This window comes from Rhinopithecus roxellana, chromosome 14 (genome assembly GCF_007565055.1).
Source record: "Rhinopithecus roxellana isolate Shanxi Qingling chromosome 14, ASM756505v1, whole genome shotgun sequence".
NCBI lineage: Eukaryota > Metazoa > Chordata > Mammalia > Primates > Cercopithecidae > Rhinopithecus > Rhinopithecus roxellana.
The window spans coordinates 30,283,838-30,305,008 of NC_044562.1; the positions used below are offsets into that span (position 1 = coordinate 30,283,838).

The window sequence follows — 21,171 nt, forward strand, 5'->3', positions numbered from 1 at the left end:
CAAATTAGCTTACGAGTCGGGGATGGAGGTGTCGTCAGCACCCGCCTGCGGTTGGCCGCGTTGCAGCGAGAGGGGCATGTAGACCCCGCCTCGTAGGGAGGTGGGGAGCGGCAGGCCCCGCCTCGGCCCCTCCGGCAGGCTCCCGCCAGCGTCGCTGCGGCTCCGGCCCGGCAGCGAGCGCCCGGAGCTCGGAAGGATGCGGCGCCCGCGGCGGCCTGGGAGTCTCGGGGGATCCGGGGGTCTCCGGCTGCTCCTCTGCCTCCTGCTGCTGAGCAGCCGCCCGGGGGGCTGCAGCGCCGTTAGTGCCCACGGTCAGGAGGAAACTTGGGCTGGCGGGTGGTGGGGGACGGGGAGCCGCTTGGGGCCTGGAGCGAAACTCGGTGGGGGTGGGGTGAAATGTCATGAAGCTCGGGTAGAATATGGGTTGGGGGAGGCATGCGAGATGAGGAAGGTGAGAGGGCATCTGGGAGGAAAGGGGCGTAGGCCTGGAGGTGGGGCTGGGAATACGGGGGCGGGACCTAAGAGAATTGGGCTCAGGGGAAAATTGCAGGTTGGGGAGAAGGACGCGGGGTGCATGTGGGCAGAGGGACTTAGAGACCGGCTGCGAGACCACAGGAGAAGCCAGTTGCTCCGAGGCGCCTGGGAGGCGGTGACAGGCGCTGAGGAATGGGAAGAGGAGGGGGCGGGGACGTGGCGGGGAGGATGAGGGAACGGTGATCTCTGGGCAGTGGAAGCCTGGGCCGCAGGCATAGAGTCCCAGCTGCGCCGAGAGAGAGACCAGGATTTCTCCGTAAGCCTAGAAAGGCTGATTGCAGCGATCTGATCTCCTGTAACGGGGGACAGCACGGGGAGGGGGCAGAAGAGGATGAAGAGGGGAGGGTCCTCTCCTGTCCCCCTCCCCACAGCCAGGCCTGGTGCTGACTCACATCTGTGCGGACAGAGACAGTCAGCGCTGACTCACGGGCGGGGGGTGGGGGTAGGAGGACGGCGCGTGGGGGAAGGGGCGCAGCCTCGCCGCCTGGCGCCCTCTTTCCCCACCCGGGCTTGGAGGCCCGAGAGGCAGAGTACTTCCTGTGACGCTGTGGGTTGGCAGAATAGAACAGAGGGCTCAGGTCTGGTGGACAGTCCTCGCTTTGTGACCCCTTCCTCTCTGGTAACCGCCTCCAGGCGAGCCCTTGGCGGCGCCAGACTCAGAGCTTCAGCACCGCGGACAGCGCCAGCGGCTCGGGACAGCGCGGGAAGAGCTGCCTAAGAGGCACCTTCCCCAGCCCCACCCATACCCTCTTTCCCCCGACTAAGTGTGCTAGGGTTTCCACCTCTTCTGAGTTCCAGGCCATTATAGGATGCTTTTGGATATTTGGGAAGGAAATTCCCCTTTCAGAATTTGGCCAAAACCTCTCCTACAGTAATTCTATGAGTCTCTCTCCCTGCACCTGGAAGGTTTCTTCCCCATCACTCAGTTAAGCAAACAGGCTTTTAAGGATACAGACTCACAAATTCTTAAAATCCAAAACTAGATCTCATGCTTTCTTTTAAGAATTTCAGGCCTGATTCCTACTCTCCTCCCAGCTTAAGGCCTTCTTTAGAATGAAAGAATAAATTGCATCTGCTTCTCCCTTTCCCAGCCTGTCCACCCATCTGCCCATTCTCTGTGTGTGGGTGTCTGAGCCTCTGCTCACCTGTTCCTCTACAGGCTGTCTATTTGACCGCAGGCTCTGCTCTCACCTGGAAGTCTGTATTCAGGGTGAGTGAGGCCCAAGCATAGAACTCACAAGATGTGGGGGGTGGGGAGAGGGGTAATAAAAAACTAGAAGGGGAGAGAAGGCCCAGAAAGGAAGAGGGCTACTGGGCTTGAGAAGAAGGAAGACTTGCCTGGAAGAGGAGAGGTAGGGGAGGAGGTGAAGAGAGTACTGTTCATTTGCAACCTGGACTTTGGAAGGCCTCTTACTCAAGCCCCCTGCTGATACCACTTTTGTGCCCTTAGATGGCTTGTTTGGGCAGTGCCAGGTGGGAGTGGGGCAGGCCCGGCCCCTTTTGCAAGTCACCTCCCCAGTTCTCCAACGCTTACAAGGTGTACTCCGACAACTCATGTCTCAAGGTAAGGTCTGGGTGCACTGGAGGACAGAGATTGGAACTTGGTTAGTTATGAGTGGGGAAGAAGATTTTTCTACAAGGAATATTCTTATCACCCCCACTGCTGGAGCCTCATCTTCCCAGATCTTGCTGGAGTGAGAGGTGGAACCCTAGAGATGGGCTATTCACATATGGACTCTCTGGAGAAGCCCAAAGGAGGCTTCTAGAAGAAGTCACTGGAAAAGGCCAGCTTCCATCTCCTTAGGACCAGTTCCTCTCCCTGGCAGAGCCAAGAACTCTGGAATCCTCAGCCAGGATAATATTCCACTCACCCAATTCCTCATTCAACAAGTATTTATTGAGTACTGACTATGTAGCAGGCATAGTTTTAGGTATTTGGAATGTGTCAGGGAATAAAACAAAGATCTCTGCTTACCGGAGTTTGTGTTTGGGGGATAAGGGGAGGGAACACATTATAAAAGTTAGAAAATACATAGTGTCTTAGAAGATGATAAATAGCATAGAATATCACAGCAGGATAAAGGGGTAAAAATGGTGAGGTAGAAAGCTACAGTACTAAATCAGGAAATCAGGTGGTCAAGGTGGACATTATTGAGACTATGAAATCTGAACAGACTTTTTAAGGAGGTAGGGGAGTTTGTCAGAAGGTTATCTAGTGGAAGAGTATTTCAGGCAGACTAAACAGCTAGGACAAAAGCACAATTCTGAAGAACACCTTGCAGGCCAGGGGACTGTAGAGGAATGATGGAGAGGAAGAGTAGAAGGTCCAGTCAGGTAGGTAATGGGGGAAGGGAAGTGGATCACTTTAGGGCCTCATAGGGGAATGTATGGACATTGGCTTTACTCTGAGTAAAGAAGGAAACTATTACAAGATTTGGAGCATAGGGGTGCATGATCTGATTTACACTTTACAAGCATCACTTTTGCTGCTGTAGTGAGACTAGAATAGATGGAGTCAAGAGTTGGTGAGGGGGACCACTAAAAACAGCCACAATAGGTTGCTCTGTCTATGGAGTGCGATTCTTTTGTTTCTTCACTTCTCTAATAAACTGCTTTCACTTTACTAAAACAAACAAACAAAAACTACAATAACTCAGATAAGAGATGAATATGGATTAGGCCAGGGTGATTGCAGGGAAGGAATGAAGGATGACAGAATTCTACATTTATTTTTAAGGTAGTCAGCATTATTTCGTGAAATATTGGATATGGTTATAAAGAGAGGAGTCAAAGATCTTTTGGGGTTTTTTTGTTTTTTGGTTGTTGTTGTTGTTTGAGACAGAGTCTTGCTGTGTCACCCAGGCTGGAGTGCAGTGATGTGATCTTGACTCACTGCAACCTCCACCTCCCAGGTTCAAGTGATTCTCCTGCCTCAGCCTCCCAAGTAGCTGACATTACAGGTGCGCACCATGATGCCTGGCTAATTTTTATATTTTTAGTAGAGACAGGGCTTCACTGTGTTGTCCAGGCTGGTCTTGAGCTCCTAACCTGAAATGATCCATCTGCCTGGGCCTCCCAAAGTACTGGGATTACAGGCGTGAGCCACCACGCCCAGCCAGGAGTCAAAGGTTTTATTTACTGAATAACTGAATCAGTGGAGATGTCACTAATTATAATGTGGAAACTTGCAAATGGATCAACTTTGTGGGGGTGTTCAGCTTTGAATATGTTGAGTTTAAGATGTCTACTCAAGTGAAGTGGGAAGTTGAGTACATGAGACTGGATTCTGAGAGACAGAAGTCTCAACTGTAGATATAAATTTGGAATTCTTTGGTATATAAATGGTAATTAAACCCATGAGGTGGATGAGATAACCAAAAGATTGTCTATGAAGAAGACCAACGATCAAGTCCTAGATAATTCTTACATTAAAAGGACCAGGCCAGGTGTGGTGGCTCACACCTGTAATCCCAACACTTTAGGAGGCTGGGGCAGGCAGATCACGAAGTCAGGAGTTCAAGACCAGCCTGACTAACATGGTGAAACCCTGTCTCTACTAAAAATACAAAAATTAGCCAGGCATGGTGGCAAGTGCCTGTAATCCCAGCTACTCAGGAGGCTGGGGCAGGAGAATCACTTGAACCCGGGAGGCAGAGGTTGCGGTGAGCTGAGATTGCACCACTGCACTCCAGCCTAGGTGACAGAGTGAGACTCTCCATCTCAAAAAAAAAAAAAAAAAAAAAAAAAAGAGGACCAGGAGAAAAAGAGGAACCATCAACTTCCTCTCAGGGAGACTGAGAAGGAGAAGCCAGTGGAGTAGGAATAAAAACAACAGTGTTCATTGTTCCAGAAGCCAAGAGAAAGTGTACCAACGAGGAGGAGTGACCAACAGTGTCAAATGATGATTATGGGATAAGTAAAATAAGATATGAGAATTGACCACCCGATTTGGACATGCAGACGTCACTGGTGATCCTGATGACAGCAGCTTTGGTAGAATAGTTGGGAATAAAATCCTGAATAAAGTGGATTAAGAGGGAATGGAAAGAGAGGAATTGGATACAGTCAGTACAGAGAACTTTTTCTAGAAGTCTTGCTGCAAAGAAATGGAGTGATCGCTAGAGAAGAACGTGGGATCAAGCAGTATTTTTCTTAAGATGGAAGAAATTGCATATTGTTTGCATGGGAATAATGTGAATAATTCAGTAGAGAACAAAGGAAATTACGTAGGAAAGAGGAGAGAATTGCAAGGAGAATATTCCTGAGTAGGTGAAAGGGAATGAAATCTAGAGCTCAGAGGAACTGGCTTTAAATAGGAACACAGACAGCTCATCTAATGTGAATAAGCAAGGAGGCAGGTGTGGATGTTGGTAGATACCAGAATACAAGTTAAGAGCAGCACAGATTTTAAATCCAGAACCAGAGAAGAAAAAATGAGGGTGAAAAGTGGGAAATTATTCCTTTAGAATAACTCCTGACAGCAGAGATTTCTGGGGAAAGAGTCAAACAGGAGAGCTGTCTATGAATAAGATGATGATGATAATGATGATGGTGATGATGATGACAACACTGAAGATGATTATACATGTTTAAAACATGTGGATTGTGCTTTAGAGTTTTCTAAGCACTTTGATTTCCCTGATCACCCTTGATCTTCACAACAGCCTCCTGAAATGCGTATCGTTTCCACTTTACAGAGAAAGTTGAGGTTCAGGGTCAACACAAAGAATAATAACAATAGTAATAATAATTATGGTAATAGCATTTGTTAAAAGTTCACTACATGACAGGCACTATTCTAACTGTTTGATATTTATATGTGTTATTTTAATGATAATAACAATCCTAGGAGGTATAAATCCCCGTTTTATAGATGAGGGAATTGAGGCTTGGAGAGGTTCAGCAACTTGCCCAAGGTTACATCAGTAGTAAAGGCAGGATTCAAACCCAGGCGGTCTGGCTCCAATAGCTGTACCTAAGGGTGGGAAGAGGATAGCTCAGATCACCCACTGAGTTTGTCCCTCTACTCTGACAAACCCCACGAGCTGCAGGGCAGAGGGTACAGTTCTGATCCCCAGTGGTCCCCATTACTGGATCCCCAGACTCCTGAACCAACTTACGCTATCCTTTTTCCTGACAGGATTGTCCTGGCATGATGACCTCACCCAGTACGTGATCTCTCAGGAGATGGAGCGCATTCCCAGGCTTCGCCCCCCAGAGCCCCGTCCAAGGGACAGGTAGGCAGCGTTTCTCGACAACTCTAGCAATGGTGAGGCTGGTGAGTCTGTGGTTGTCCTAATGGATGCAGGGAAGGGGAAGGAAGTGGGCACCGAGGCCAGCATGCTGGGACACAGGTAAAGAGGTGCAGGAACGGTCACTCTCTGACATGCTCACATGGCCAAGAGGAGCTGAGCTTATCTCTAGGGATCCAGAAAAACAGGGGCATTTTTTAAATGTTTTGAAAAACTTTTACTTTGGATACTTGAAAAGAAGCATCAACGTAGTCATCATGGGAGAAATTAGAATTGTGTTGGACTGAAGTTGTTCAATATTCCGTTTCATTATTATGTGAATTTCTATATGACAGGAGCCACCATCATCTTTTTGTGGTTAGGGCCTCTAAAGACATCATCCAGACTCTGCAAAGCAGAGAAAGTAAATGAGGTTTACGGAGCTTAGATGGTGAATACCAGGATGAAGACGGCATAGTGATGTGGGGTGGAGGAGCAGTCCCGAATATTTGGACATACACTTGGAGAGCCAGGTGTGGGGACATGGCACACGGGGCAATGGGGACAGCTGCAGCCACAGTTCATCTAGAGAAATTCCTGGCTGCCTTCCCCTGCTCCTGTTTGCCCCTTCTCCATCCCCAGCCTCATGATTACCCAGCCTTTGCAGCTGTTTCAGAGACCCAGCCATGCCTGCTAGGGAGGCAGATACCTCTGCCCTCAGCTTGGCCCTCTGGTCCCTCCCCATGCCCACCCAGCCCATCTCTCTTCCCCTGAGGTCACCCAGTTTCTAAAGAGGTCAGGCCTGCTCTTAACTGCTGAGCCTGCCTGGACCTGACTAGTTCTGCCTTGCAGGTTCTCTATGCCCTTCTCCCGGCTCCAACACACACACTTTGCTTTCCTCTACAGGTCTGGCTTGGCACCCAGGAGACCTGGTCCTGCTGGGGAGGTGCTTTTACAGGACATCCCCACTGGCTCTGCCCCTGCTTCCCAGCATCGACTTCCACAACCACCAATGGGCAGAGGTGGAGCTGGGGCCAGCTCCTCTCTGCCCCCTCTGCAGGCTGAGCTGCTCCCCCCTCTCTTGGAACACCTGCTGCTGCCCCCACAGCCTCCCCACCCTGCCCTGAGTTACGAACCTGCCTTGCTGCAGCCCTACCTGTTCCACCAGGTAAGCCCTTGACTCTGGTCCCACCCTGACCGCAGTCTCTCAGCCCGGACTTCTGCTCTTACCCAGATTTCTGGTTTTTCACAGTTTGGCTCCCGTGATGGCTCCCGTGTCTCAGAGGGCTCCCCAGGGATGGTCAGTGTCGGCCCCCTGCCCAAGGCTGAAGCCCCTGCCCTCTTCAGCAGAACTGCCTCCAAGGGCATATTTGGGGACCACCCTGGCCACTCCTATGGGGACCTTCCAGGGCCTTCACCTGCCCAGCTTTTTCAGGACTCTGGGCTCCTCTATCTGGCCCAGGAGTTGCCAGCACCCAGCAGGGCCAGGGTGCCAAGGCTGCCAGAACAAGGGGGCAGCAGCCAGGCAGAGGATTCCCCAGAAGGCTATGAGGAGGAAGGACTAGGGGGTCATGGAGAGAAGCCTGCTTCCCCAGCAGTGCAGCCAGGTAACAAGCTCCTCAGCATCCACCTCCCTGTGAGGGCTGCTTTGGGGGAACCATAGTTGGGCCCTTCCCTGACAATCCACGCATTTGTTAACTTGTCCTTAAATTCATTCATACACTTAAGGAATGTCTACTGACAAGCTGTTCTGTGCCAGGCACTAGGAAAGTGGTGGGGACACTGTGGGGAGAGGAGTTGACGTGACTCTTTCCAGTGGAGACTCAAAATGTCCTGAAGTTTGATCTGGGTCCCAGGAAGACCTTTCCCCCAAAGTGTGGACAAGGGCTGGGAAAGGGAGAGTACCCCTTGGTGTCCTGGTGTTTGGAAAGAGTCTCTTAATACGCTAGTCCCCTCCCATCCTCACTCACTCATCAGCATCCCACAAGTTCACCGCGCAATCAGCCCTGAGCTCTGTGTCTGACTTTCAGCAGATGCGGCTCTGCAGAGGCTGGCTGCTGTGCTGGCGGGCTATGGGGTAGAGCTGCGTCAGCTGACCCCTGAGCAGCTCTCCACACTCCTGACCCTGCTGCAGCTACTGCCCAAGGGTGCAGGAAGAAATCTGGGTAAGTGTCCAGGCAGAGGGAGGGACCACCATCTCCCAGCTCCATGGAGGCCGTTTGCCCTGCCTCAAGACCACTTGGAGTAGCCTGGAGGGGTAAAGTCAGGCTTCAGGGGAGAGAGTTCCTTTGAGACACAGGGTCATTGCCAGCAAGACAGGGAGCAAGGGGGTAGGGTGGTGAGCTTAGGAGTTAGAGGGTGGAAGTAATGGAAAAAGCAGCCAACAGAGGGTGTGAGCAGGAAAAGGGAGGCATCGAGAAGGATGAGTTGGTGAGAATGAAGGCTTAAAAACAGGCATAGCCAGTGCTAAGGAGAAACCAGTAATTGATGTGTAGAGAAATAATTGAACAAAGAGTAGCTTTGAGAGAGATGGCCAATGGCAGAGGGAGGAGTTAATAAAACCATAAATTGGGAGGAGGAAGCAAAGAGGAATGAGGCCAGGCTTAGAATGAGACAGTAACAGGGTCATGGTCACTGACTGAGATGAAGACCACAGCAAATGTACCAAGTTCAGGGTCTCTGGCCCTTCCTCCCACTTGTGTTGTGTAGACCTTGGCCACAGCCATTTTTCCAGACTCTTGTTTTTTCTGTCTTGCAGGAGGGGCTGTAAATGTTGGAGCTGATATCAAGAAAGTGAGTCCCCGGCACCTCCTTGACTCATAATCACTCCATGGCAGCACGCCCCCTCGCCAAACCTAAATCTCAAATTCAGGACCCAGAATCTGTATCCTCCCACCCCTCATTTTGGGGGGAAACCAAGGCCCAGAGACCACAAGTTATTGCCTAAGGTCTCCCATCAAGTTGATGGTAGAACTGGGGCTAGAAAACCAAATTCTTAATTCATTCCTCTTTTCACTGCAATCGTTTCAGATCATCCTAGGGGAGGAGGGAAGTTTCGAGCAGGGAGCCCTTCCTGAGCTTCTGTAGCTGGAGGAGCTCTGCTTCTTTCTGTTTCACGTGTTGGATTTCTAAGACTTTGTGGCTAAACAAAAGTCTAGAAAGCATTGCCTGCCTGTTTGTCTTTTGCCCTCACCCCAGCTTCTCTTGCTGCAGGGGTTTTCCAGCCCCATTCTGTGGATTAGTACAGACCATTTTCAATCATTCAATCTTTTATTCATTCATGCGTCCACTTACTTGTCTCAGATGCTCTGGTGTCCTCTCTGTATCCAGCACTGCAGTGGTCCCTGGGGGTAGAAAGCGAAAAGCAGGTCCTGAGCTCCACTGTGGAGAGCTCTGAGTCCAGGGTACCCGTTCCCCCAGCACTGTCCAGAGGCCACACCTCCACCCTCTTCTAAACAGACAATGGAGAGGCCAGTGGAGAGCAGAGACACAGCAGAGCCTCCAGCCCGCACACCCCTCATGCCTGGACACCCCACTGCCAGCCCCACCTCCAGTGAAGTTCAGCAGGTGCCAAGCCCTGTCTCCTCTGAGCCTCCCGAAGCTGCCAGACCCGCTGCCACATCTGTCCTGCTAGAGAAGAAAAGCCCACTGGGCCAAAGCCAGCCCACAGTGGCAGGACAGCCCTCAGCCCGACCAGCAGCAGAGGAATATGGCTACATCGTCACTGACCAGAAGTAAGGGCTGCATCCTGGGAAGCCTTCTGGTCTGCTGGGAGTTGGGCTGGCCTGCCTGGCTGGAAGCAGAGAGCAAAACGTGCAGATGTGCAGGGACAGGGAACTGGAGGGCTGCTCTGCACCCCTGGAGTGGCCTGCTTTAAGAAAATGACTGAGAGGGTTTCCCCACTTTCCTTCTTCTGCCTTCTCCCGTCTCCAGGCCCCTGAGCCTGGCTGCAGGAGTGAAGCTGCTGGAGATCCTGGCTGAGCATGTGCACATGTCCTCGGGCAGCTTCATCAACATCAGGTGGGGCTGGCATCTTGCTGGGGCAGTGGCCAAGATCTAGAAAGCAGCTTGAGCAAGGAGGTGGCTGGAGGGGCTTGGGGGAAGAAGGGCAGACAAGCTCTGAGCTCAGGGATGCTCCCAGTTGTGTTGAAGGTCCAGCCACACCCAGCCTGTTGCTGGCCCCACCCAGCATCTTCCTTGCCTCAGACGCCCCTGTAGGGCATGCCGGATCTGCTCCAGCCCCATGCTCTGATGGGGAGAGGGCTGCAGTCTGGGTGGAGAAGGCAGTAACATAGCTCCTATCTGGCAGTGTGGTGGGACCAGCCCTCACCTTCCGCATCCGGCACAATGAGCAGAACTTGTCTTTGGCTGATGTGACCCAACAAGCAGGTAAATATCTCTGCGACCTCAATCCCAGGCTTGGCCCCAGCCCCATTCCTGAGTGGATATATCCAGGCCTGTGGCTGATGCCCCCTTGAAATGTTCCCAGCCCACATGGGCCCTGCCTGCCGCTTGGCAGAGCAAGACAGAGGACGGAGACCACATGGGGCTGGAGCGAGCTTGACCTCTGTCCTCCCTGCAGGGCTGGTGAAGTCTGAACTGGAAGCACGGACAGGGCTCCAAATCTTGCAGACAGGAGTGGGACAGGTATGCGCTAACTGGAGAATCAGTCAAAGGCCCCCGAGGGCTGATATTGTCCACAAGAGCTGGAGGCAAACCAGAGGGGAGAACTGGAGCTGAAACCTCATGTGTCCCTAGGCCCGGCTGGGTGGGCGCGGCCTTCGCTCAAGCAGCCCCTCCCCCCGCAGTTCTCTTTCTGACCAGCAGATGGCGCAGTTGTCCCTTCCCTGCAGGACCAGCCGTATGCAGTAAAAAGGCCTGAGAGCCTGCTGGAGCGAAGTCTCCAAATTCCAAGGGAACACCTTGCACAGAAAGGACATTATATTCAAAATATGTTTTGTTTGTTTGTCTGAGACAGAGTTTCACTCTTGTCATCAAGGTTGGAGTGCAATGGCTGGATCTCGGCTCACTGCAACCTCCGCCTCCCAAGTTCAAGAGATTCTCCTGCCTCAGCCTCCCAAGTAGCTGGGATTACAGGCACCCGCCACCAAGCCCGGCTAAATTTTTTCTTGTATTTTTAGTAGAGATGGGGTTTCACTATGTTGGCCAGGCTAGTCTCGAACTCCCGACCTCAGGTGATCTGCCCACCTTGGCCCCCGCAAAATGCTGAGATTACAGGCGTGAGCCACCACGCCCGGCCTATACTCAAAATATCTTTGTCCTCTGCGTCCAACATGGATGCCTCACATTCTACAGTTCAATTCCTAGGGTTCTCTGTCCGTTTTTAAATGCAAACACTCCTGGTGGGGGCCTCTGGCACTGCACTGTAGTTGAGTTGATCCGATGGGGATTGAGAGCCCATCTGGCTGTACCAGCATACCCCTACTCTCCCAGCTTTGCCCCAGGAGATGTCCTAGCAAGGGGTGTGACATGGGACCAGGGTGAGGAGCAGCTCTGAAATCTCCCCGTGCCACTGCCTCCCTTGATTCTAGCCTTGTTCCCACAGAGGGAGGAGGCAGCTGCAGTCCTTCCCCGAATCGCTCACAGCACCTCTCCCATGCGCTCAGTGCTGCTCACTCTGGTGGCCCTGGCAGGTGTGGCTGGGCTGCTGGTGGCTTTGGCTGTGGCTCTGTGTGTGCGGCAGCATGCGCGGCAGCGGGACAAGGAGCGCCTGGCAGCCCTGGGGCCTGAGGGGGCCCATGGTGACACTACCTTTGAGTACCAGGTGTGCAGCCCCAGAAGCTGATTGAGCAGAAGAAATGCAAGGGGCTTGGGAGTCTGGGTCTTGTGTGGAGTAAGGGTAGGAACTGAATGGGGAGTGAGCCCTCATCCCTGGGAAGGTCCAGTGGGGGCTGGAGAAGCCCCGGTGGGAGGGAGTATGGTATGGGCCTTTATGAACACATGGGAACTGGGAGCATACAGTGCCTAAGGTTCTTCTTGGTGCTGTGCTTCTGGGGTTCTGGGATTCCACTCTGTCACGTCTGAGGTTGACATAAGCACCACCCAAGCAGAACAACCCTGTAAAGGATCAGGGCCAGGCAGAAGACCCTACCCTAGAGGAGCTGAGTTTCACTGAAAATCAGTCAAGGACAAGCCTGGGAGCCCAGAGCTGAACCCAGGGCCCTGCTGAAAAGTTTCAGGGGACTCTTGGACCTCACCTGATTCTTCCTCCACAGGACCTGTGCCGCCAGCACATGGCCACAAAGTCCTTGTTCAACCGGGCAGAGGGTCCGCCGGAGCCTTCACGGGTGAGCAGTGTGTCCTCCCAGTTCAGCGACGCAGCCCAGGCCAGCCCCAGCTCCCACAGCAGCACTCCGTCCTGGTGCGAGGAGCCTGCCCAAGCCAACATGGACATCTCCACGGGACACATGATTCTGGTCAGGACAGGGCCTGAGCCCAGAGTGGGTGAAGGAGTGGGATGGTGAGAGAGGCCAGGCTGGCTGTGTGGGCCAGAGCCAGACCGTGGTGCCCCCACAGGCATACATGGAGGATCACCTGAGGAACCGGGACCGCCTGGCCAAGGAGTGGCAGGCCCTCTGTGCCTACCAAGCAGAGCCAAACACCTGTGCCACCGCGCAAGGGGAGGGCAACATCAAAAAGAACCGGCATCCTGACTTCCTGCCCTGTGAGTGAACCCTACTGGTCAACCTGGCCCAGCCCTCTCTCTGCTGTGAGGTCTGGAGGGCTTGGGGTAAGGGGTTGGGCTTCTGGCTAAGGCTGAGTGGCAGAGGTCCCGCGACGCCAATGACCAGAGGGCCATCTGGGGTGGGGTGTCGGGTCTGTACAGATGACCATGCCCGCATAAAACTGAAAGTGGAGAGCAGTCCTTCTCGGAGCGATTACATCAACGCCAGCCCCATTGTGAGTGGCCCTGACTCCAGCCCCCACCTCTGCCCCATCATTATCCTGGCCCTAGGCACTCCATTTCCCCATGGTCACCTCCCACCCCGCCAACCCCCTGGAGTGGTGGGGCCTGATATCCTAGCAAGGAAAGGGGGAATTGCCAGCCTTCTTAGACCTTGACCCACTTGCTTTGACCACACCTGTCCATAGTGGCATTTCCCACACTGGCTCATGGTGTATCTTTCCTGCCTCCAGATTGAGCATGACCCTCGGATGCCAGCCTACATAGCCACGCAGGGCCCGCTGTCCCATACCATCGCAGACTTCTGGCAGGTGGGCTCTTAAAGGGAGGGCTTCTCTGGGGTCCTTGTGGCCAGCCAGGTCCCAGGGAGGTTAGAGTGGAGCTCACCTGGGTCTCTGTCCCTAGATGGTGTGGGAGAGCGGCTGCACCGTCATCGTCATGCTGACCCCGCTGGTGGAGGATGGTGTCAAGCAGTGTGACCGCTACTGGCCAGATGAGGGTGCCTCCCTCTATCATGTATATGAGGTCAGCAGGGCCCCACAGCAAGGGGACAATGGATGTGGGGAGAGTAGATGATGGCCTTTTTGTAACTTTGTCTTCACCAAATGAGCACTCAACAGTCTTTTTAAAAAGACTTTTATTGGCCCTGCTCATGATTCATACATATATGAATATATATAAACACATATATGCATACACATATATTCACATATATACATTGTGTGTGTGTGTGTATCCTGTCTAGAGTCAAAAAACATTCATAGAGACTTATGATAAAGGCACAGAAATGAAACTATAAAACCACCAAAACCGAGGTAAGAAGCTAACAGCTAAGTGTATATTAGACAGGGAAGATAAGTATACCCAAATACTGAGATTAAGACTTACGTTAATTGAGCCTAATTTAGCTCTGAGTTTCCTGGTGGCCAAAGCAAAGAAAGAAATACCCATTATATATGTTACTAATGTAAAAGAGAAACAAACTTTTTCATTCGGAGATAGACTAGGCAGAGGGGTGGAGAAGGAGGGGGAACTGGGCAGAGGCCAAGCAGGGGAAAGAGAAAGATTTCAGACAAATGGGAGAATGTGAGCCCCCACTAAGACAAAAGACTTTAAGAACACAACAGAAGCTTCTCATCACCAGATGAGCCTGAATAGTAATTTTTTTCCCCACCAAATAAGCACATTGGTCCTGCTGGTGGTTAATGAAGAAAATCCAATAAGAGTATTACAGAATTTCATCCAAGTTTATTGCACGCGTAGCACCGACACTCTGGTAGACCCTGCGAGGAAGAGGGAGGAGAAACTCCGACCTCGAGAGGCTCACAACAATAGTTGTGTCTGGGTGGAAAAGCTACCAGTAGTCCTAAGCAGTAGATAAGTGACAGGTAGCCAGGGTTCCTGGGACCGCTGGAACTTATCATTTGAATCGTCCTAGGAGGCCGGGGGGTGGTTGGAGAGACCGAGAAGGTCGCGAGGAGCGCGCGCGCAAACACGGGGACTGGGGCAGCCCGCGGTGCTCAGGTCTGGGCCCCTGCCGGGCAGGTGAACCTGGTGTCGGAGCACATCTGGTGCGAGGACTTTCTGGTGCGGAGCTTCTACCTGAAGAACGTGCAGACCCTGGAGACGCGCACGCTCACGCAGTTCCACTTCCTCAGCTGGCCGGCAGAGGGCACACCGGCCTCCACGCGGCCCCTACTGGACTTCCGCAGGTGAGCGCGGGCGCCCCCGCCTGGAGGGGCCGCCTGGGCGGGGGCGGAGCCGAGGTCCGCCCGCCAGCTCGGCTTGGAGCCCCGGGTCGGGCCTGGAGCCTGGGGCCTCTGACTTCTGGCCGCCCCCTCCAGACCCCACGCTCCCACCCCTAAAACCAGGCCTGAGGCTCCGGCTGTGCCGGTCCCCGCGCCTCCACCACCCGCGTGGGCCAGCTCCGCGCCGGCCGCTGGTGCTCCGCTCCCTCTCTCTCACGCTCCCGGGACTGGCTCCTTCTCCTCCACCTGCTTCCTCCAGAGGGCCTTTCGCTTTCTGGTTCCCCTCCCTCTCCGAGGTCCCTGCTTCCTGTCTCCTTCCTGGTCCCTCCTGCCCCGCTGTCTCCAGGCCCTGCACTGCGCTGCCTCGCTGCCCCCTCCGTCTCTCACTCCCGCCTGCCCGTCTCCCTCCATCCCTCTTCTTCATCCCTCTCCGTCTCTCCGCCTCTCTTTTTTTATTTATGTGGCTTTCATTCTTTTTACTTTACTCTTTCTTCCTCTTCTCTCTCCCCATCTCTGTCTCACTCTGTCTCTGCCTCACCCTTTCCTTCTCTCTCCATTTCTCCCTCTCTGCCCCTCTCCCCTGTTTTTCTCCACCTCCTTCCCCTGTCTGCCAGTTTCTCTCTGCCGCTCTGTCCGTCTCTCCCTCTCCCTCCCCCTGCGTGTCTTTTCTCTCTCTGTCCTTCCCCCTCCCTTCTTCCCTCTTTCTCTCTCTCCCTCACAGCTGCCAGTGTCATTTTTGTGATCTGCAGCTAGTATTCTCACTCCAGTTGCATAGTCACAAAAGTGATCATTGGCAGGTGTGGCTGCTGCATGGACAGACAGGACATGTGGCCCGGGGACCACCCCGAGCTGGGAGCAAGGGGGACAGGGAAGAGGCAAAGATTGTCAAAAGGAGTGTGTGAGGATCTCTGGATTCTGGGGGGCTCAGTGGAGCAGGTGGGGACTAAACAGGGGCTACCTGAGGGGCTTACCCTTTTCCAACAATGACACCAAGACAAGTCAGCCCTCCAGCGTCCCCTGCCTTTCCCAGCCCCAGACAGGTACTTGGGAAGCCTGCCACCAAGGGCAGGGGCCCACCCGCACTGCACCCTTCTAGTTCTCTGTCCCTTGTCAAGCTGGTCTGATGTCTCTAGGTACTGGACAGAGGAGCAGAACTGGGGGTGGGGACGTGGTATAGTTTCTGAACCTCTGGACAGCAGTTTCTAACTGGGGTCCCTGAGGCCTGAGACATAGGCATCTTGAAGCAGCGCCAGGGTATCAGAGCTATTTCCTTTTTTCCACATTTAAAAAATCGTGATAGAACTAGTGCATGGATCTGTTTTAAAGCTGCACAGATAAGCTAAAAGATTGCTTTAGGCTGGAATTATGTAAACTCAGTTGGCATTAGACATCCAGAACAAATAAATTGTTGCTTAATAAATGTAGTTCGGGGCCAGGCGCGGTGGTTCACGCCTGTAATCCCAGCACTTTGGGAGGCCGAGGTGGGTGGATCACTTGAGGTCAGGAGTTCAAGACCAGACTGGCCAACATGGTGAAACCCTGTTCTGCTAAAAATACAAAAATTAGCCAGGCATGGTGGCAAGCGCCTGTATTCCCAGCTACTCAGGAGGCTGAGAGGCAGGAGAATCTCCTAAACCTGGGAGGCAGAGGTTGCAGTGAACCGAGACTGTGCCACCACACTCCCGCTTGGGCAACAGAGCCAGACTCCCTCTCAAAAAAAAACAAAAACAGAAAAAATAAATGCAGTTCAGTCAAGCCCCCCCAGAAGGAAAACAAATTAATAAAAGAGACCCTAAGGAAGTGACCCTGAGCAAGCTCCTTGGCCTCCCTCCATGCCCCTACCTGTGAGATGAGGATGATGACACATGCTTTAGAGCAGAGGTCCCCCACCTTTTTGGCACCAGGGACTGGTTTTGTAGAAGACAATTTTTCCATGGCTGGGAGAGGGGGTGGTTTGGGGATGAAACTGTTCCCCCTCAGATCATCAGATCATCAGGCATTAGATTCTCATAAGGAGCTCGCAGCCTAGATCCCTCACATGTGCCGTTCACTATGGGGTTCGTACTCCTATGATAATCTACTGCAATGGCTGATCTAACAGGAGGCGGAGCTCAGGCGGTAATACTCACTTGCCCACCACTCGCCTCCTGCTATGCGGCTCAGTTCCTAGCAGGCCGCAGACTGACGCCGGTCCATGGACCAGGGATTGGGGACCCCTGCTTTAGAGGGTTGTTGCAAGATTTGATGAAGTATGTAAAATCTAGCATAAGTGCCTGATACATAGCAAGGGCTCAGTTAACTCTAGATGCTGCCTATTATCATCATTATTAAATGAACAAAAACAACTATTGTGACTACTTTTCTACCCCAGCCCTCTGACAGAACAGCCAACAAGCTAGAAAACCATGTGGACTCCTATAAAGCCATTCTAAGTCACCTAGTCCCATAGCTGAAGGACTGCAAAGTTCCAAACTTCAATCTGACAACCCCTAAGAAGATCTTCCCTAGTTCTGGCTTGCAGGGATATCAGAGTATACAGGTGACTCCCAAAGCAGAAAGGTCATAAAGGACAAGGGCAGGTTAGATGGGTTCATTGAGAGATGGAGAAGCCCCCTACTCCTCACTGAGACGTGGTCAGGAGCAGCAGAGCAAGGTCTGAGGTCCAAGTGGACCCCAAGTCTGAATGTAATGTGGCCACAGAATGCCTGTGCTGAAGTGAGACTGCTCCAGGGAGATAGACAGTAGCACAATGTCCCGAGTTGAGAGGTTGGGGTTGTCTTCCCCTGGCCCGGGGAATGCTATGCCCAGGGCAGCCTGATGTCACAACTGTTAAGGACCACTGGAGCCTGAGTCGGGAGGAGAACAGCCTGGGTGGTCATAGAGGATGGCAGAGGGGCAGAGCAACGATGTAGCAAGACGGATACCCTTGAAGTCACCAGAAAGCCTATTCCCTTGGACTTGGGCAGAGGCAGCTCTTAATATGATGATGTATTATCATTAATAGTTGCTACTATGTATTGAGCACCTATTGTGTGCCAGACCTGGCACTTAGCTCTTTACATGGGTTATCTCATGTGATCAATGTAAGAACCCTATGGAGGTTATTCTTCCTATCCTCCATTTTACAGGTAAGAAAACAGGCTCAAAGAGGTTAAATCAGTTGTTCCAGGCACATAGCTTGGGCACCTAGCTTGCAAGGCGAGTCCAATGCCACCCACACCAGCTCTGGTTCTTTGCCTCCAGCCCTGGCTCCTTTCTCCGACCATCTTCCCCCTCTGCCCCCAGCAGGTGGGGAGAAAAGGAAGAAAGAGAGGCCCATGCCATGTGTTTCAGCTTCCCTTTCCCTCTCTGCTGGTGCCCACTGGCCCTCACACCCATTTCTTGTTGCAGGAAGGTGAACAAGTGCTACCGGGGCCGCTCCTGCCCCATCATCGTGCACTGCAGGTGGGTGGAGAGGAGGTCCCTCTCTCTGGTCCGACTCCCTGTGTGCGTCTCCTGTGCACATTGCCTGCCTGTCCCCTTGGTGCTAGCAAACCAGGCATGGGCCAAATCCAGCACACCACCTGTTCTTCATGGCCAAGACCTAAGAATGGCATTCACATTTTTAAATGGGTGAAGAAAAAAGAAGAAAAGTATGTGACACAAACTGTATGTGGCCCACAAAGTTGAAAAATATTGACCATTGGCCCCCTATACACAAAAAGTTTGCTGAAGGCTACAGAGGCCCATCCAGTTCCCTCCTGTTGCCTACGCTTCAGGGCTGAGCCATGGCTGTCCTCTTTGGTTGTCCTATTGCCCAAGTGACACCCACAAGTCACAGACTCCCCTCTCAAGGCCCAAGTCCCAGCGTGCAGGTGCTATGAGCTTTCCTTCATCCTCGGCTCACTCCCTCCCTCTCCAAGCCAACCCAAAGGGTCACCCAGTGTCCTCCCCTCCCCCAGGCCTTCAGGCCTCCTCCGTCCCTCCTCCTTTCTGCTGCATCGCAAGCTTAACCTGTCACTAACTCCTGTTTCAGTGATGGTGCGGGGAGGACCGGCACCTACATCCTCATCGACATGGTCCTGAACCGCATGGCAAAAGGTAGGGAGCTTCCCCATGGCGCCCACAGCCCCCAGGCCCTTTTTAGAGGCTCCCCAGCACACAGGGTCCTGGGAGCTCAGAAGGAGCAGGTTATCAACCTCTAGGCTCTGCCCAGCCCTCCAAAGCTCTTCGCCTCCAGGAGGCCCCAGGTTTTCTGGGTCCTGTCCTCCTCTGGACACCCCCTGAGCAGTCCCATCCCCGCCTCCATCTCCAGGAGTGAAGGAGATTGACATCGCTGCCACCCTGGAGCATGTCCGTGACCAGCGGCCTGGCCTTGTCCGCTCTAAGGTGACCTTGCCTTCCTGCCCCAATCCCAGCTGCCACCCTTCCCTAGCACCCACTTCCTCGCCACCCCAGGGAAAGCAGCAGCTGCCAACCTCTCCCACCTGCCTCTGTACCTCCTCCAGGAGGACTCCCCTCCTCCCAGGGGACCTGCCCAGGGCCCCACACCCCCACCGAAAACCCCCCACTCTGAGGGCAGAGCAGAGGTAAGGCCTCTCCGTGACTATCCTGCCACTGCCCTTCCCCAGGACCAGTTTGAATTTGCCCTGACAGCCGTGGCGGAGGAGGTGAATGCCATCCTCAAGGCCCTGCCCCAGTGAGACCCTGGGGCCCCTTGGCAGGCAGCCCAGCCTCTGTCCCTCTTTGCCTGTGTGCGCATCTCTGTGAACCCACTCCTCACTGCCCCACCGGCCACCTCTTGGGCATGCTCAGCCCTTCTAGAAGAGTCAGGAAGGGGAAGCCAGAAGGGGCACGCCTGCCCAGCCTCACGCATGCCAGAGCCCGGGGCATCCCAGAGCCTGGGGCATCCCACGGGGGTGCTGCAGCCAGGAGAAGAAAGGACGTGGGCAGCAATTCTACCCAGAGCCTTCTCCTGCCCACATTCCCTGGCCTGGCTCTCCTGTGGCTCTCCTGTGTTTTTGGGAGCTCCCCCAACATCTATGTGTGCCCCTCTATGCTCCAATGTGGAAGAAAAGGGTGGAGGGTCGCCACACCTGGCTCCCCTTGCTTCTCAGCCCCAGGCCTGCCTCCTTGACTCACACTTGGGCGCTCTGCCCTCCCTGGCCTCACGCCCAGCCTCCACCCACAACCCTCCCACCATGTGCTGCTCAACCTCTCTCCTTCTGGTGCAAGAGAACATTTCTAGAAAAATCTACTTTTGTACCAGTGTGAATAAAGTTAGTGTGTTGTCTGTGCAGCTGCAACCCAGACTCCTACACATTTCTGTCCGCTGGGCATCTGGACTCCAAACCCAGCCTAATCCTGGAGCCGGTCCCTGCTGATCTCTCAGAAGGTGCAGAGAGGACAGCGGGAGAACACCAGCTGCCAGTAAGGCCCTCCTAGGCGGGAACGCTAGGTTACAAAGAGGCTTCCTACATGGCCAGCAGTCTCCAAGGTGCTTTACATGATGAGTCTCATTTTACAGATGGAAAGACTGAGGCACAGAACTTGCTTGTGGTAACACATAACACAACTTGTAAGACTGTAAGGTGGCTGGGAGCAATGGCGCACACCTGTAATCCCACACTTTGGGAGGCTGAGGCAGGCAGATCACCTGATGTTAGGAGTTGGAGACCAGCCTGGCCAACATGGAGAAACCCCATCTCTACTAAAAATACAAAATTAGCTGGGCGTGGTGGCTCGCGCCTGTAATCCCAGCACTTTGAGTGGCCGAGGCAGGCATATCACCTAAGGTCAGGAGTTCGAGACCAGCCTGGCCAACATGGCAAAACGCTGTCTCTACTGAAAATACAAAAAAAAAAAAACCATACCCGTGTGTGGTGGCGGGCACCTGTAATTCCAGCTACTTGGGAGGCTGAGGCAGGAGAATCGCTTCAACCCGGGAGGTAGAGTTTGCAGTGAGCTGAGAGCGTGCTGCTGCACTCCAGCCTGGGTGACAGAGCAAGACTCTGTCTCAAAAAATAAAATAAAATAAAATAAAAAATATATATATATGTGTATATATATAGTAAGGTGGAGTTAAGAGTTTGCACCTGGCTGACTAATCTCCTCTCTACTACCTCTCCTCTCAGTTCTTTTTTTGTTTTGGGGTTTTTTTTGGAGACAGAGTCTCGCTCTGTCACCCGGGCTGGAGTGCAGTGGCACGATCTCAGCTCACTGCAGCCTCTGCCTCCTGGGCGCCAGCGATTTCCCTGCCTCAGCTGCCCAAGTAGCTGGGATTACAGACATGCACCACCACGCCCAGCTAATTTTTTGTATTTTTAGTAGAGACGGGGTTTCACCATGTTGCCCAGGCTGGTCTGGAACTCCTGAGCTTCAGAAAATCTGCCCGCCACGGCCTCCCAAAGTGCTGGGATTACAGGCGGGAGCCACCGCACCCTGCCTCCTCTCAGTTCTTGGCAGCTGCTTTGTGCCTTTCTGCTGCCAGATTGAGGTGAGGCCTGAACAAGGTGATATTAGCAAAGTGCCTGCCACACCTTAGGCAAAACTATAGCAAAACTCTGACAGTGAGTTCAGGCTGGGCCTGTGAGATGCTAGGACAGGCGTTCCCCTGGGGATAAAGGACACACTGTCTCACTACAGCTCCCAGAACCCTCCACCCTGTATGGTCCCAGAAGGTATACTCACCTGCATGTCATGAGGTGTCCTTGGACAGAAGTGGTGGACATGAAATAAGGCAAAAAGAGCCTTA

General features: G+C 53.2%; 1 protein-coding gene across 1 annotated transcript; it reads left to right on the plus strand.

Moving 5' to 3' along the window:
* Window positions 1-64: 64 nt before the first annotated feature.
* On the plus strand, window positions 65-19,723 carry PTPRN (protein tyrosine phosphatase receptor type N). The gene is made up of 23 exons (XM_010360304.2): window positions 65-311; window positions 1,694-1,744; window positions 1,985-2,098; window positions 5,675-5,771; window positions 6,672-6,933; window positions 7,018-7,372; window positions 7,799-7,930; window positions 8,524-8,558; window positions 9,225-9,499; window positions 9,699-9,785; window positions 10,075-10,154; window positions 10,348-10,412; window positions 11,332-11,550; window positions 12,002-12,202; window positions 12,303-12,450; window positions 12,613-12,686; window positions 12,924-13,001; window positions 13,096-13,215; window positions 14,236-14,402; window positions 17,829-17,882; window positions 18,454-18,518; window positions 18,733-18,806; window positions 19,049-19,723. Exons 1-23 carry the CDS (start codon window positions 197-199, stop codon window positions 19,118-19,120), a joined length of 2,940 nt encoding a protein of 979 aa, XP_010358606.1. The 5' UTR covers window positions 65-196; the 3' UTR covers window positions 19,121-19,723.
* Window positions 19,724-21,171: the final 1,448 nt, after the last annotated feature.